Below are 15,858 nucleotides of genomic sequence, written 5' to 3'. Positions count from 1 at the left end.
TCCAGAGGTGCCACACAACACTACTACGAGATAGAAGGCCAACTCACTTAGAGGGATCCACACGGAGAGTAGTGATAAAATTTTTCGTAGATCAGACCCTATTGACACTACTAGCCCAGCAGAGATAGAGCCATCTTGCCGGATAATGTCCAGTCCATGCCATGGAGTGACATCAGACAAAGCCACTTCACTTTGCTGAGCACAAGGACCCTATCTTCTAGGACCATGTTTGAGCACGCTAGCCAGATTAGAGCTATCATCATGAAACATCGGAGACTCACTACCGAGCACATTAATCAAGCAATTAGGGATTGCATCATAGTTGACATCATGTGTGAATTTTGAGATCAGCTATAGCCTATAGTCTCCACCACAGTTTTTACAAGTAGTTCTATCAAATTAGGACTTCCTTTTCATTCCATCAATGGGACAATGCTAGACATGGTTGTATTCTAGTATAGCCCCATCATACAATTATTCTTAGCATTGTTTCATAGGCCACTTATTTTGCTGTTATCTTCAACTTACTGATGAGATGACATTAGGCATGGATGTACTCTAGATTTTGTCTCATAGGCCATATTCGTCTTATCTAGACATTAATATATCTTTTTTTCTTGTGGGAGGGAATGTTGGTACTCATAGATGGCAACTTGGATGAGCCCTTTGACTATAGCTTGGACTGTCCCACTCCCCCTCAATCAATCCAAGCTGAATTCAGTCATTAGGGTCAATGTCCTAAGAGTTGAGACAGGGAGAACTTGGGTGCAGCCGCTTCTCCTTTTGGGACCGAAGATGGAGTTTTACCGAAGCCACTTCCTACACCTCTTTGAGAATGGACTTATTATCCGACCATAGTATATGGACACACACCTCTCTCATGGTATGTGAAATGCCCACCTAGGATCTAACTTTCACATGAGACACGGCACAAGCTATACCCACAAATATAAAGGGACTGGACATCAAACTCACCTTCTAGCCATAGAGCCAAATGGGCTCTCCCCCAAGCCTAGGAGCCAACAACACTTCAAGTCACGATCATGTCCCAAGGACTGGCATTTCATACCATGAGTCCACACCATCCCAGTGTACAGATGCATCGGCCAATGGGTCAAGAATCCAAGAATGGTGATCACACAATAATGTGCACAATAGGGCATTGAGTCTTATGAATAGGACTCGGCTGCCCTAACCTCGAGTGCCCTAAGTGCATTCGTATTAAGTCACTTCATGACCACCGTGACCAAATGTGGCTAGCTCCCATTTGGATGTCCAAGGATGTAACAATATGCAGGCTGCTACTACATAGATGTGCACCTCCTCCCATTGGCTGAGGATAGAGACAGATAGATTGAAAGATTATTCCAACAGAGGATAGAATGTGCCAGCTTTGTGACAAAGAGCCCATGATGGAGAAGCACATGTGTAGATGTATGGTGTACTATGACATATGGGAAAGGTACCACTACCTCTTCTGTGAGGGCTTTTGCTATCTTGAGTACTCCAAACTTTATTGGCTTTTTCAGTGACCCATCTCTTATCCTCTACCATCTTATGATAGATCTGATTAGCCGACTTTCTCTGAAAGTCATCAAGTTTCACAAACATCTAGTCTTGCCAAGGGGAAGTTGGGTGAAAAGAAGGCAATGGATTATATTGCTGAAGTTGCTCTTGTAGGGACGACCAAATTTGGCTATAGCCTCAAGGCACCTAAAAATAGTGGTGTATGTGACGGAAAGAATAAAGATGGAACTGCTGAGGAGTTAACATCTCTCTCTCTCTCTCTCTCTCTCTCTCTCTCTCTCTCTCTCTCTCTCTCTATGTGCCCCCCTTGCCTCACCTAGCTTGTTAGTCTAGATGCCCTAGGACCCAACATAGATGTCAGCAGCACATGCATATGTAGATACAAGAGATCATTGCTCGGTTAGAGCTAGGCATATAAACAGGGAACGGTCGTTCCGCCTTGTAGGAACGGCCTAACGCGTTCCAAACCCTTCCAGGGGGTGAAACAGCTAGGGAATGTTCCCTGCCGTTCCCAAGGCCGTTCCCCCTGCCGTTCCCTGTTTGGAACGGCCGTTCTAGGCCTGTTGACCGAAAATTGACGTTTTTTCCGGTTTTTTTTTTTGCTTGGGTCACAGTCCTTCTACCACATATTCACTCATCTCCATTGCCTAATATGCACACACTAATCTCTCTCTTTTTTTTTTTGTAAAAGGTAATTGTATTAATTACGAAAAAAAGGTACAAGTTTGCATGATTACAAGATACACGATGGCTCTACCCCATCATGTGTACACACTGACTCTCTACAAGAACCAGACAACCAAAGAGTTACAAAGTCATGGCAAAGACACAGAGGAAATTGCCATACGCCAAGGATGTAAGTCCTCCCGAGGGAGCATGTCAGAGTGCCAGAGAAGATCTATCTGCCAATACAAGAGACCTTTAAGCCGCGCAATATGCCGCTGAACATTAAAGGCGGAATCAAAAAGAAAAGCATTCCGAATGGTCCAGTTATGCCAACAGCCCCAATATCGAAGAAAGTGAAACAAGATCTTCATATGAGGCTGTGTCGGTGTGGGATATTTGGGCCTCGCAAAAACCCAATTAAACGGGCGTAGCGAGAAACCAACCACTGCTTGCCAAACGGCCGACAAGAATGACCAGTTTTTTGAGAGATGGGGCATGAAATAAAACGATGACGGGCAGATTCCACAGTGGTGGTGCAAAAGAAACAGTTGCCGTTGGAGATTCGACGCTTGGAAAGGGCTGAAGCAAGCGGAAGACCACCAATCATCACCCTCCAAAGAAAGACCTTATATTTGAAGGGTGTCTTGTTCAACCAGCCCTCCATCACAGTTACCCTCCACCATGACCTGGATTTATGCAATCCCCATAGAGTATTAGCTTTAGTAACCAACCATTGATAATCTTTAATCAGAAGATGGTACATCTGGTTAGCTGAAGCCTTTTCTAAATTCAGTCGGCCTGCAAAGTCCCAGACTTGCCAGGGACGATCCGTAGCTAGGGCAGGAAAGGGTTGTCTGCTCTGGAGTACCATCAAAAGCTGTTCCCATAAATACCTGTATCCACGAGGGATCCTGAAAAGCCTCCTGGTTGTACGAAACGATATCAACACATTGCGATTGGCAAGGGTGGCATCTGCTACCGAAGTTAAGCCCAAACGTGCCATGCGGTTGAATTTTGGTCGAAGCTCATGTTTACCTTCTTACGAAATTAACCGCGAGACTGCCAACAGTTCCAATTGAAAAGAATTAGTAGCTAAGCGATCCTCCGCTGGATGCCACTGCACCTTCTGGAGGACCTGTCTCCAGGAACACACCAAATGGGCAAGCAGAGATAAAGAAGAACTGGAGAAGCGAGAATCGGCATTAAGAACATGCCACCAAGAACTCCGGATTTGAGTATTACCATGCAGAAGCCCGTGATCCTCAATAAAATAACGGTCTATAACGACTCATGGATGATGATCCGAGCACATGGCGCGAAAAAGAGACCAACGGAGTGCCAGCATATGAGTTTGGGCATCTAAAATAGCCCCTCCACCCATGCGTTTAGGGGTGCACACATGCGACCAAGAAATCCAGGAAATGCCTGCATGCAAAGAATCCTTCTTCCATAACATGAAACGAATAGACTGAGTCAGAGCATTCAGTGTAGTAGTAGTCCAGGGCAGCAATGGCAAGAAATATGTGAGCATTGGCAACATAATTGTTTGGGCTACTTTGAGGCGAACAGGAAAGGGCTAGGCCTGAGACTTCCAATACATAAACTTAGCCGCCAGTTTCTGTGAAATCCACTGTAGTAGCTGCTTTGGGGGAACATCAACACCCAAAGGGTACCCAAGATGCTTGACAATGGAGTCACAGGGAAAAACCATTCCTTGCCAATCCAATGACTGCAAATCCGACTCCGTGCAGCTAAGAATGACTGATTTCAAAGCATTGATGCGAAGACCGGAAGCTTGACCAAAGAGAGCCCAAACATCTAATGCTTTGCGAAGGTTATCCTTGTCCGCACGTAGAATCATAAAGCTGTCATCAGCCAAGGATTGACTAATGAAGTGCTGTCCAGAGGGAAGCGACAATCCAGCCAACTGAGAAGAAGTTGCCATGTGAGATAACATCGAAAGAACTGGATGAGCCGTAAGGGCAAAGAAGAGGGGACTCAAAGGGCACCCCTGTCTGACAGAGCGGGCAAGGACAATTGGCTTGGTAACGCCTCCATTCAGCATGACACGTGAAGACGTTGCATCACTGATAGTGTAGATCAGACGAGACATCCGAGCACCAAAGCCCATAGTAGACATAAGTTCTGAAAGACCAGTCCAGATAATCAAAAGCCTTTTCCAGGTCCAATTGAACCAGTACGACCTCCTGATTAGAATGCCTTGCATAATCAATCGCCAGTTGCGCATTTAATACATTGTGCAAAATGTTTCTGCCCTTAATGAAACCATATTGGAGAGGATGCACAATGGCAGGAATATGCTTATGGAGCCGGTTCGCCATTACTTTGGAAAAGATTTTATACATAGAACCCATCAAAGAAATTGGACGCCACTGTTTCAACATGGACGACGAAGGAACTTTTGGAAGCAGTTTAATAAGACCTTTCCATGAGGACGGCATGATCCTCGTTTCCCACACCTGCTGAAATAAAGCCGTCAATGGTTTCGCGAGCTGGGTGGCAAAAAACTCAAAGAACTCATTGGTGAGACCATCCCAGCCATGACTTTTATCCTTGGGCAAGTGTAATAGAACGTCCATAACCTCCGCCTCACAAATATCTGCCTCCAGAGTAGATTGCATGTCCTGTGGAACCTGATTGCGGACCAGATCATAAAAGACTGAACGAGCATGAGCAATTTGGCCTGAAGGAGGAGAAGTGGAACCCAGAAGGTCGAGAAAATAATTCCTGCACATATTCACAATAGTCTGCGGATCAAGGACCATTTGCCTGTCTGCATCTTGGAGTCTAGTCATATTCTCGCGAGCAGGAGAGGCATGGAGCGCTCGAAAGAACTCATGAGTCTGACAAGCACTATCTTGCAAAGTCTCCGTCAGATGTTGCAATTTGACCTGCTGATAAGATTTTAACTGAAACTCTTTACTAAGATCAGCCAGACGCATTGCCAGTGATTGCAGAAATACATCATCTGGAGAGTCCACCAGCAAAGAACTAACCAAAGCCAGGAGGTCCTCCGCTGCATATCGACGCCGCCGAGAAAGAGAGGCATGATGAATCCCATACTGCCGAGCAACCCGCTGCACATTAGAGAGCAATCTTTCAAACGAAGCAGTGCCCTGAGTTGAGTAATCCAATAGGAATCGATCAATCAATTGCTGCATATAGCCCTGAAAGATTGCATGCTTCAAATAAGACGTTAAAACGCAAAGGGAGTCTATCCAAAAATTGCTTGAAAGGTGCAATGGGTTGTGCAAGGAGCTCAAGCTGGAGAGGAAAATGGTCCGACAAGGCATATTGTTGCAACACTTTCATTTCGAGCATTTCAGGAAGGAAATCATCATTCTGCATGATGTAAATGCGGTCTAACCGCGACCATGTTGTAGCATACTGGGCAAAATGGAAAGTAAACCCCGTAGAAGAAGGGTGCAGCCAAGACCAAAGATCTTGCTTAAGAACGGCAAGAGCCAACTCCTGCCATATACGATGTTCCGGCGCATCTATTACCGAATGCTCTGATGTGAACTGTGAAGAATCAACACACATATTGAAATCCCCCATCAAAAAACCCCGTCTGCCAAGAGACAAGGAAGTCTGCAAAGTATGCCAAAGCTCCCGGCGAGATAAAGGATCATTCGGAGCATAGAGGCCAAGTAACCACAAGATCTCTCCTTCGAATAAAACTTCAATGACCACAAAGCGGCCATGTACATCATTCTTAATAAGAACCGGCTGATATTTTTCATGTACAATCATAAGCACCCTAGAATACTGCCTGGCATGTGTCCCTGCATAGAACAAACGAAAGCCATGGCAATCCACAACTTTTCCAGCTTCACCGTGACTCTTGTGCTCAACAGCACACAAGACATCCCACTGATTCTCATGCAATATAGTCCACATGGCATGTTGCTTGTGGCGAGAACAAATCCCTTGCACATTCCACGTGGCGATCTTCATGTGTATTCAAAAGAAAATCAGGTACGAGCTTGCCTCAATTTGACCTTTTTTGCGAGAATGTCCAGGACTCCCTCATCCAAAAAATCAGCTAACATAGAAAAAGAGTTTTGACGACTAGCTTTGGAGGTAGATGGCATATCCGCTGACTTGGAGTTGGGACGGGGATAACGAAGATCCCATGGGGTAATGACGTTACCTTTAGTATCAAAAGCCAGCTTAGCAGGTGGACCCTTTGGACCATCCGAATACACTCTCCTAGGTGGCTGTTGACGGGGAGCAGAAGAAACCATAGCAGGAGCAGAGTGCTCTGAAGACAACATTTCTTTCCTGTGCATATACGTACGCATGGAATCTGGTGAGGCAGTAGGTACAGTATCCACCATGCCAGCAACACACTAATCTCTCTCTCTCTCTCTCTCTCTCTCTCTCTCTCTCTCGGGTTGAAGATTCAAAGTGTCAAGACAACCCACAAGCTAATTAGGAGTCCATGCAAAGTTCAAATTTGATGCATTATCAACTCTTGCAAATCAGAATCAAATTTCAGCCGATCCTCAATTCCAAGGTATTCATCCATTTATATTGTCTAATTTCAAGGGAAATTGGGATAATTGGGGCAATTCAAGGCAATTTGGAGCTATGGGGGTAATTGAGTCAATTTTGGGACATTTGGGTCAATTTCAAGCATTGACGGGTATTGGGGCAATTAGAGGGACATTCTTTGGGGCAATTTGGGTCATGCAGGGCATATTTGGGGCACTTAAGACATGTGCCGTTCCCCCCGTTCCCGTTCCCCGACCTTGGACGTTCCCCCCGTTCTAGGGGGTCGTGTTCTTGTTCCCATTCCCGTTCCCCGTTCCAGGTAACTATGGAGCTAGGCCCTTTGTACCTCCATAATACTCCTAGTCTTGGCTTCTCTATATCCGGTTTTTTTACTTTGGATTGTATTAGCTAGGGTTTCTCCTTTTATCGTTAGCTTACAGCTTTTAGCCTTCTTCTAATATTCATTTATGTGTACTGGTCTTTTCTAGATGATTGTATCATCACATAGATGGTTGTAACTCATGGTCTCATAGGTCATTTTGGCCTCTTGTAGACGTTAATATATCATTTCATTTCCTCTCTCTCTCTCTCCAGACTGCAACAATCAGCCACTGCCTTCATCAAATCAGCTTATGGAGTGTCTCTCTAGACTTGTCTTGTCTAGTGTTCAACTAGAACTATGAGAACTGTTTATTACCTAGTTTATCGACCTTGCTCTCCCCCCCCCCCCCCCGCAAAATCCCATTCCTATACCTTGTTCATATGACATTCCCCATCCGGGGCTTCATATTGGTACAGCTAGGCAGGTGCATCCATTTGCCAAGTGGCATTCACATGGCTATCCAAGCTATCATTTCTTGCCACCATTGAACATTCTTGAGGAGATTCACTTCAATAGACTCTGTTGAGGAGCTGAGATCACTCCGCTATAACCAGATGATGGGTCTTGTAGGATGATAGGAGATCCAGGAGCCTTCTTATACATCAATGGTATTTTAAAAGGTTTTTCTTTGTTGATCTTTGACGTGATATGAATGCAGATCAGCTGTACTTATATTACTTTGGTCTCATAGGTCTCTACTATACGTTAGCAAATCACCCCACCCTGTTTGCTCTTCACTTAAACTTGGCATGCTGCTTACAATCTGGTCTAGGGGAAGCCTCTGGTGTGTTTGGGATGTCATGACTATCTCTATTCACTTGAGAATATCAGTTACCTCATTCCAAGTTATTTTGCAAGCTTATCATTATGCAGTCACTTGGGAAACCCAGGTTGCTATGTAATCTTCCCATAGATCTTACCCACATATGGATGTGGTTCTTCAAGATGATTATCCTCTTGAAGCATTGTTAGTCCTGGGGGTCATGGGGCCTGCATACTAGGCTTTGCAACAGCTAAAATGCCTACTGAAATGGTTGTGAAACTTGGGTTTCAAAACCAAACATAGTTCTAATACAAACTTTGTTACATGCATAAACATGCACCACCGCGTGAAATGTAACAAACTTCATTTTGAAACACAAATTTTTAAAGATGATCTTGATTTGTAGTTCTATCTGGTTGATTTGACAATTTGGCTCTTGAATTGGCATGTCAGGGAGAAAAGCTACTTGCTCACTTGCAAGAGTGTACCAAAGCAAGGATAAATGTAGGATTTGATGAGCTTTTGTTATATATTTTGCAATATCATCATCCATGATTCAATCTCACCTGGAGTCCACTGATGACTGGGGACGAGGATCCACTTTTGTTGACATGAAATCACTGTAGTGAAGGTAAGATTTTGGACTTACATTTGAATCATTTGAATTTACACGCTTTTACTGCCATAAATCAATCAGGTACTCACTGCATGTTTGTTCAATTACTTTTTTCTGACGGGTAAGTTTTTTCTGACGGACAATTTTCTTGGAAGAAAAAGAAATCTGTTGAGTTCTCGCTTGGAATAGTGGTCAGGAGACACAAGCGGCTTAGTAAAATGGATGAGAGAGTTATACAATAAATTTAATGTAGCTGCTGCATTTGAATGACAATCTGTCCCTTCCGAGAGTCCAGATTGACTCAATGAAGGGTGAAATCACTACTGCTTTCGTAAAAAAAATATGAGCCGATCACTTCTTTGCCTATTTTACCTGCACATGTTCCTGCTTCTTTTGCCTGCCACACGTGCTGGAGCAATGGAAGACTGGAGTTTGAATCAATGTAGAAGTGGCTGTATTCTTCTATTATCCCTTTAGATATTTATGTAGAACTACACATAATCATTTTCATCCTCACCTTGATTTGTTATCCTGATACTGATGATCTTCACCCATCTTCTTGTCCTCACCATCTTTATCATCACCATCTTGTTATTATCATCTTCACATTCGTCCCATCTTCATCCTCACCATCATCAGTTGATTCTGATTGTGGTGTAAACCTAGAGTGGATCTCCATTTGGGATATTTCCACTTGATTGGTGCATGTATCAAAGGTGTCACCTCCCGACTTGAAACCTGGGTTTCTTTAGGCTGAAACTGGAGTTGTCAGAGCAGAGGTATACAGTATACATATCTTCCTCGTGGCGCCCTTTCCTAATGTGCTTATGATTGATATGGCAGTCCTTTCTCAAAATTCTTTTTGTGTGGCGGGTTCCAACCCTGTTCAAACATGAGGCTTTGCATTGTGCAATCATAGACACATTTCAAAGAAATGGATGAATGTGTTAGCATTGCCTATAAAGGCAAGCTATTGGAATGGTTGAATGTGCGCTCTGGGTAGAGCTATTTGACTTATCCAAGTCGATTGTAATCAAGTGCATTGCGTTTGAAGGCATGCTATTGGTACCCAAGTCGATTGAAGTGCACTATGGGCACATGTTACTTCTATTTCAATCAGCTCTTTATTTTTGAAAATGTTTCTATTGTCTTGCTTCTTTTTTTGTTTTTCTTGCAAACCTCTCTCTCTCTCTTTCTCCCCCCTCCACACCCCCCCCCCCCAACGTGGGGACACATGGCCTATGAGACACAGATATAACTTGCATTGCAATGGAGTATTGTGGTCAAATCCTAAATGATTCTTGGAGGTGGTTAGGGGTAGGGATATGATCTTTCTTGCAGAGGCACACCAAAGCCTAAAGATGGGGCTACCATGCATAGTAGGGTTCTAGTGGAAGTCAATGTTTAGAGAAAACACATAAAGAGTAGGCCACAGGCCCACTTTATGTGGGTTAGATTGCAAGTGATAGGAACATAGGTCATGTATGTTGAGTGCTATTTTCCATGTGATACCGTGTCCATTTTATTCATGAGAGTGAGTAGGGACCTAGAGGCCCACTTTATGTGGGTTAGATTCCAAATGATAGGGATGAAGGTCATGTATGTTTTTGAGTGCTATTTTCAACATGACACCTCTAGATATGCCATAAACATAATGTATAGCTGTCTTCAGAGGAAAGACTTCATTGCCATACAATACTGTCTTGAGGAGAATATTTGAGACTTGAAGTTTTTTGGTGGAGGAATTCAATGCTAGGGGAGTGAATAAACAATGTGCCACCTTTGTTTTAAGGGAATCCTATATAGCCAACCTTGATATTGAGGGAGTAACATAATGGAATACATATTGGCAACATGGGAGACAATTCATCTCATACGTGGCTTCTCAGTACCCATTCCTTCTTGCCTCCCATCCACTTGATTGCTTCATTGGGGTAGATCATTTCTACCTCCTCCAACATAACCCCCCTTTCACTACTAGCCCATAGACCTATACCTACCCACCATATTGTTCACATTTAGGAGTATGGTGGTGCATGAGCATGTCACCTATCACATGCTTTATGGTATAGCGGCTCCAATGGATATCCTTGCATATAGCCTTTTAATCTATTACACTCTTTTGATGTAGCCAACTTCCTTCACATTATCCACTCTTCCTCTAAAGTCGACTTACGAAAGATGCCTTAAAATAGTTGGTATGATTATGAATGCTACAAGATTCAAACACGTCTCAAATGATAGAAGGAACTAGGGGAGGTATTTGGATATGAAGCTCAATGACTGATTGACTAATTTCATAAGAGACAAAAATGCAAGATCAAGTAATATTGGGACTTTTACAAACAGTTCTTGAGCATGAAGTCCAATGAGGCTTGGAGGCTTGGAGGCAGATTTGTGAGTCATGATCACCTATAGCTATCAATTGTTTGACTATGCAAAACACTTATGCAAAGTCCCCTTTGTCCCCCTTACTTAATCCTCAACCCATCATCTCAACACTATTCATCGATGGTATGGTACAAAAATCCATTAAGAGGCTACAATGTATGATATCTATAGATCATTCAAGGATTTGGGGAGAGTATCTTTTATGTTTACACCACTCAGATCCATTTCCAGCACATCGTTGCAACAAGGGACTAGTTGAGGGCTTTTCCCACAATTGGAGCATGCACATCATCACCCCCACTCTCAAATGTGGTTGCTCCATGAATCTTGAGAATCATAAGGCTATCATGGTGGGGCATATCCTAGCCAAGATATATGGATCAACATTTGAGGTGGAGCTCAATGACCTAGTAGAAAGGAAGGCTCTTTGAGCCCCTAGATAGACAGATTATTTGTAGACTTTTCACATACTAGATCATATTTTCACCTAGAGGAGTTAGATCTAGTAGTCAAAAGCACATGGCCGCATACATTTTTGTTGTTTTGTGAATTTCGGTAAAGTCTTTGACACAATATCTTGAGATTGGCTTCTTGAGAGATTACAAATGCTCTAGATGTCTTCAATATTGATATGAGGGATAGTTGCTCTATATGAGAGAGCCATGGGATGAGTTAGATACCTAGGTGGTTTGTTAGATGAGATATAGAGCACTATGGGGGGAAGCAAGTTCTCCCATGACACTCTTGTTGAGTTTATAGGTAGTAGTGTCAAGCCCTAGAGGCATCATAAAGTATTGCCACACATGCTTGCCATTTGTCATGGTATGTTGCAATACCCCCTTGGTTTTCAAAGCATTGAATGGACATAGATAGATTACCACGCTTCTAGTAGACTCCCTTGAAAAGAGAGAGAAACCTTTTGAGCCCCCCCTCCACGTCCCCCTTGCAAAGGCCAAAGATAACATTTCATGTTTGCATGCACATCTTCTCAACAATTGAGCTTTCATTGAGTAATATAATTGGTTTGCAATAAGCTAGTACGGGTTAGACTTGATAAGGACATGAGTGATACCCTTTCCATAGAGAATAATTTTAGGGGATTGATGGAGGAGGTTCATCATGTAGATCCATAATCACATGCTAAGGGCTTCATAGAGAAGAGAAGGATGAGCTAGTGGTTGTCATGAGAGAAGAGAGAGGTGATTTATTTATTACAAAACCATGTTACATGGATGTGCATATCCCATGCTTTGAGGATAGCTATTGGCCAAGGTAGAGTATCATCACAGACTCTTGAGATTGAGGTAGGTAGAGTAGCATGAGTAGCTAGCGAAGTCCATGTATGCAACTATAATCATGTAGATGTAGGGTTAGAGTAGCATTACATTTGGAGATCATATAATCCTTTGAGATCAATGGGGGATAATATTTAGAGAGGGTTTTGACCCACTTAGTTGAGCGATTGACTAGTTTGATTGGAGATGCCTTAGTCTTTTCCTCATGGAGCTACATAGGCAGTAAGAGGGGTTGGTTCACACATAGAGCAAGGGATCTAGTGCAAGTGAGGAGTGGGAGATGCAAAGAGTGCAATTTTCTAGCAATATGCAATGCCTCATGGAAAGAGATAAAGAGGGACACCTAGCTATTTCTATTTGTTAGATTTTAATACTTGAATTGATGAAGACTTGTGATGTTGATGCTTGGTGCTTTTAATTTTGTTGCCAGTGGTGTTGCTATAAAAACCTAAACCATTATATGACTTGGAAAATTGAATGGAGAAAAAGAAAATGTTTCTATGAATGTCTAGTGTGTAAAGATATATTAGTCCATGCAATAGTATGATGGAGAGTTTGCACAATTCTCTTTAAAATTTTCAAATGTCGAGGGTTGTGCCTTCCCCAATGCCCAAATTGCTTGATGTCCTAATATACATCTTGCTTCAAAGTCCTAGTATTGGCTTGCTATGTCAACACTTATCTATCCATGATCTTTCACAACCTCTTTATCTCCTTTTACTTGGAATTGATGAGTTCTTATGCTATCTATGTTTTTTTTTTCTTGTTGACATTGCAATGATATTGCTACAAATAGAAATCCATGAATGATTAGATCATGGGGAAAAGTCAAATGTAAAGAAAAGCTTGCTATAGATTATATAATGTAAATCTTTATGAGTACTATATAATATATACTAGACAATTAGCACAATTCCTTGAAATTTATGTAGATGGACCATAATCATAATACACTATAATCACAATAAGATTGAATTGATGAGTTCTTATGCTTCCTATGTTTTTTTCCTTGTTGACATTGCAACAATATTGCTACAAATAGAAATCCATAAATGATTAAATCATGGGGAAAATTCAAATTTAAAGAAAAACTTGCTATATATTATACAATGTAAATCTTTATCAGTACTACATAATATATTCTAGACAATTGGCACAACTTCTTTGGAATTTATGTAGATGGACCATAATCATTGTACACTATAATCACAATACGATAGAGCTAGATGTGCATGGTTAGCCTATGGTAGGAATTGTGTAATTGAATAGTTGTTGCAATTAAGAGAAATGGACAAACTTTCATAAAGAGGGAAAATGTGTGGAAGAACTTAACAAGCACAATAAAATTTTGACAAAAAGGGGAATGTGTGAAAGAACTTATTTGCCAATTCTCTTTGCAATTTAAGACGAGAAGTGTGTTGTTCCTTTTGGATTAAGGTGCATGCCATCCTAACATGCAATCTTCTACCTTACAAAGTTGAGATTTAATGCTACTTTTGCTTTATAATCATGTGTAGCTCCTTCTTGATGATGATGGATTGGGGCTTGGTCTTGGTTTTGTATTGAATAGCCAAATCTTTATGCCCACTCTTGATACTACTAGAATATGATCAATATGTAGATTGTGCGATAGTATCCCCTCCAATGGTTGAATACTAGAATGTCAACTTTAACCCTTAGTACCACAACTTGCAGGCCCCTTGGTCTCACCTTGTTTGTGAATGTTATATCTCATGAAGGTATACACCATGATATTTTCATGTAATATATTATTGTCATAATAAAAAATATTTTTGAGGTGTGGTTCTAAAACCAACATTGGAATAGGAAATCTGTGGCCTAAATTATGGATCTTTCTATGTATTCATGTAGCATTCTATATTGGATGTTAATCTTGTTTGTGTTGTGATACATTAGGCCAATACAATCATTCTTAGTGTGAACCAACTCAGTAGAAGCATCACATTGCAGTCAAGGAGACCATCGGCAAGCTCTCATTGCAATCTAAATAGGGAAAGTTGGGCCTTTTAGCTCTAGAGAGAGAAAACCTCTCAATCATAGGAAGAGAGTTCTATAAAGATAAAATATGAGATTTTATAGTGTTTTATCTCAATCTTAAATTTTTTGAATATAAAGCAATTCAAAGTATGTTTTGAGGACAAATTTGTTATGCATGAAAAGTAAGAGGTCAATGGATCATTTAAAATAAAGGATGAGGACATTTTTAAATCACTTGTGCATTCCCTTGCAACCTTCCTATAGTTTTCTCAAAGTTTTGAATACTTCAATGAAAATATTCTCCTCCAAGTAATTTGAATGCAATTTACTCTTCTCACTTCAACTTTTCTTTTTGTGTCTTCTTTTGCTATGTGAAGCCACACATCTTAGGTCTTTCTCTTCATCTATTAGAGTGATCACATTTTATAATAATTTTGATATTGATGAGCTTGTGGATTTGTACTGTCATCTTCATTCTAACTGTGCTATGTTATAGATAAAGAAGAGAAGACTTGGAAACAAATATCTTGACATTTATAAGGGTCAAGCCAAAAGATTCAATCTCAAAGAATTAGGGATAAAAGACTAGGAAGTGCTTATATGAGATGCTTGCATGCACTAGAGTTATGCTTTTTGAATGGTCCCATTGACATGGCTATTTGCATTGAGAGTCACATGTCCACAACTAGCCCATGGACATGCCACTCCATAAACCAAATTCTAAGTTACAGGTGGATATGTCTCCTTCAAACTTGGAAGATCGGCGACCTATCAAAAGTACAGTTAAGAAGTCTGAGACATTCATGTTTTTATTGGTGAACAACTTTAGAAAGTAAGATTAAATATGTCCTTAACTAAGCAAGAGGTCTTCTTGTGATAAATTTCACACATCTCCAAGCATTACAAGATATCAATCTATAAAGCCTCTTCCACTTCCTCCTCTAGATGCTACATAATAGCAAATATCAAAATACAAACAATTGAGTGTATTTCTATTAAAGATTTATAGTGAAATAGAAAGATGCTTCTGACCTAATGTTTGAAATCACAAAGTGAACATCCTAATCTTCATGTTATTACATGCTTTTATGGACTTCTTTTATGATGAAGAGGTTCCAAAAATGGCATCAATGTTCATGGGTGAATCATAGAAATGCATAGATTTCTTATGTCAAAATTGGGATGAGAAATTACATTGGGTTACTTCCAAAGTACAACAAAGAGCTATTGTGTATAAATATATGATTGTCTCTCAAATTTGGAAATTAATTTTTTGACACGAGAAAGCATTATGCAAATAGAAATGTTATAGCAATTGATCAAGAATCATAAGTTAATACAAAAATCCTCTAATGATACAAGAGGTTTGGTTAGAGAATGAGCTCTTAGCATTACTCAATGTAAGAGAAAACATCTAGTTAAATCAAGTAAAATGAATGTAACAAATGAAAAAGGACTTGATTATGCATGACATCTATCTATTCAAGTGTAACAATGGCAACATAAGAAAATTTTCGTTAGAATGTAGCTTGATTATTTTAAGACACAAGTACTATCACTATTTAAATGAATGTTAAGTGTGTACTGTGGTTCCTTGAAAAAAAGAGAGATACTTCATGTATCCATGAAACAACTTGTCTTATTGCCATAGTTTATGGGGAAGGGATCACCACACATATGAACCTTTAGTATTTGTGATAAG

The 15,858-nt window shown here is 40.9% G+C and overlaps 1 protein-coding gene across 6 annotated transcripts in view; it reads left to right on the top strand.

Moving 5' to 3' along the window:
• LOC148010428 (uncharacterized) overlaps window positions 1-15,102 on the top strand; it is a 67,299-nt gene extending 52,197 nt beyond the window's left edge. For 3 of the 6 annotated variants that reach the window (XR_015689577.1, XR_015689576.1, XR_015689573.1), the window contains 2 exons: window positions 8,310-8,487; window positions 14,653-15,102. Coding sequence is in view for 1 of the 6 variants with exons in the window: in XM_087672104.1 (XP_087528230.1) it covers window positions 8,310-8,411 (102 nt within the window). In the remaining 5 variants the exon portion in view is untranslated. Of the gene's footprint in view, window positions 1-8,309; window positions 8,883-14,075; window positions 14,373-14,652 lie in introns of those variants that run through there. The other 3 variants (XR_015689575.1, XR_015689574.1, XM_087672104.1) reach the window with 3 other exon arrangements.
• The last annotated feature ends 756 nt before the right edge of the window (window positions 15,103-15,858 follow it).

Source organism: Lygodium microphyllum, chromosome 29, assembly GCF_053477565.2.
Source record: "Lygodium microphyllum isolate KBCC chromosome 29, Lygodium_microphyllum_v1.1.10, whole genome shotgun sequence".
Taxonomy (NCBI): domain Eukaryota; kingdom Viridiplantae; phylum Streptophyta; class Polypodiopsida; order Schizaeales; family Lygodiaceae; genus Lygodium; species Lygodium microphyllum.
This window is presented reverse-complemented; position numbering and strand designations above follow the sequence as displayed.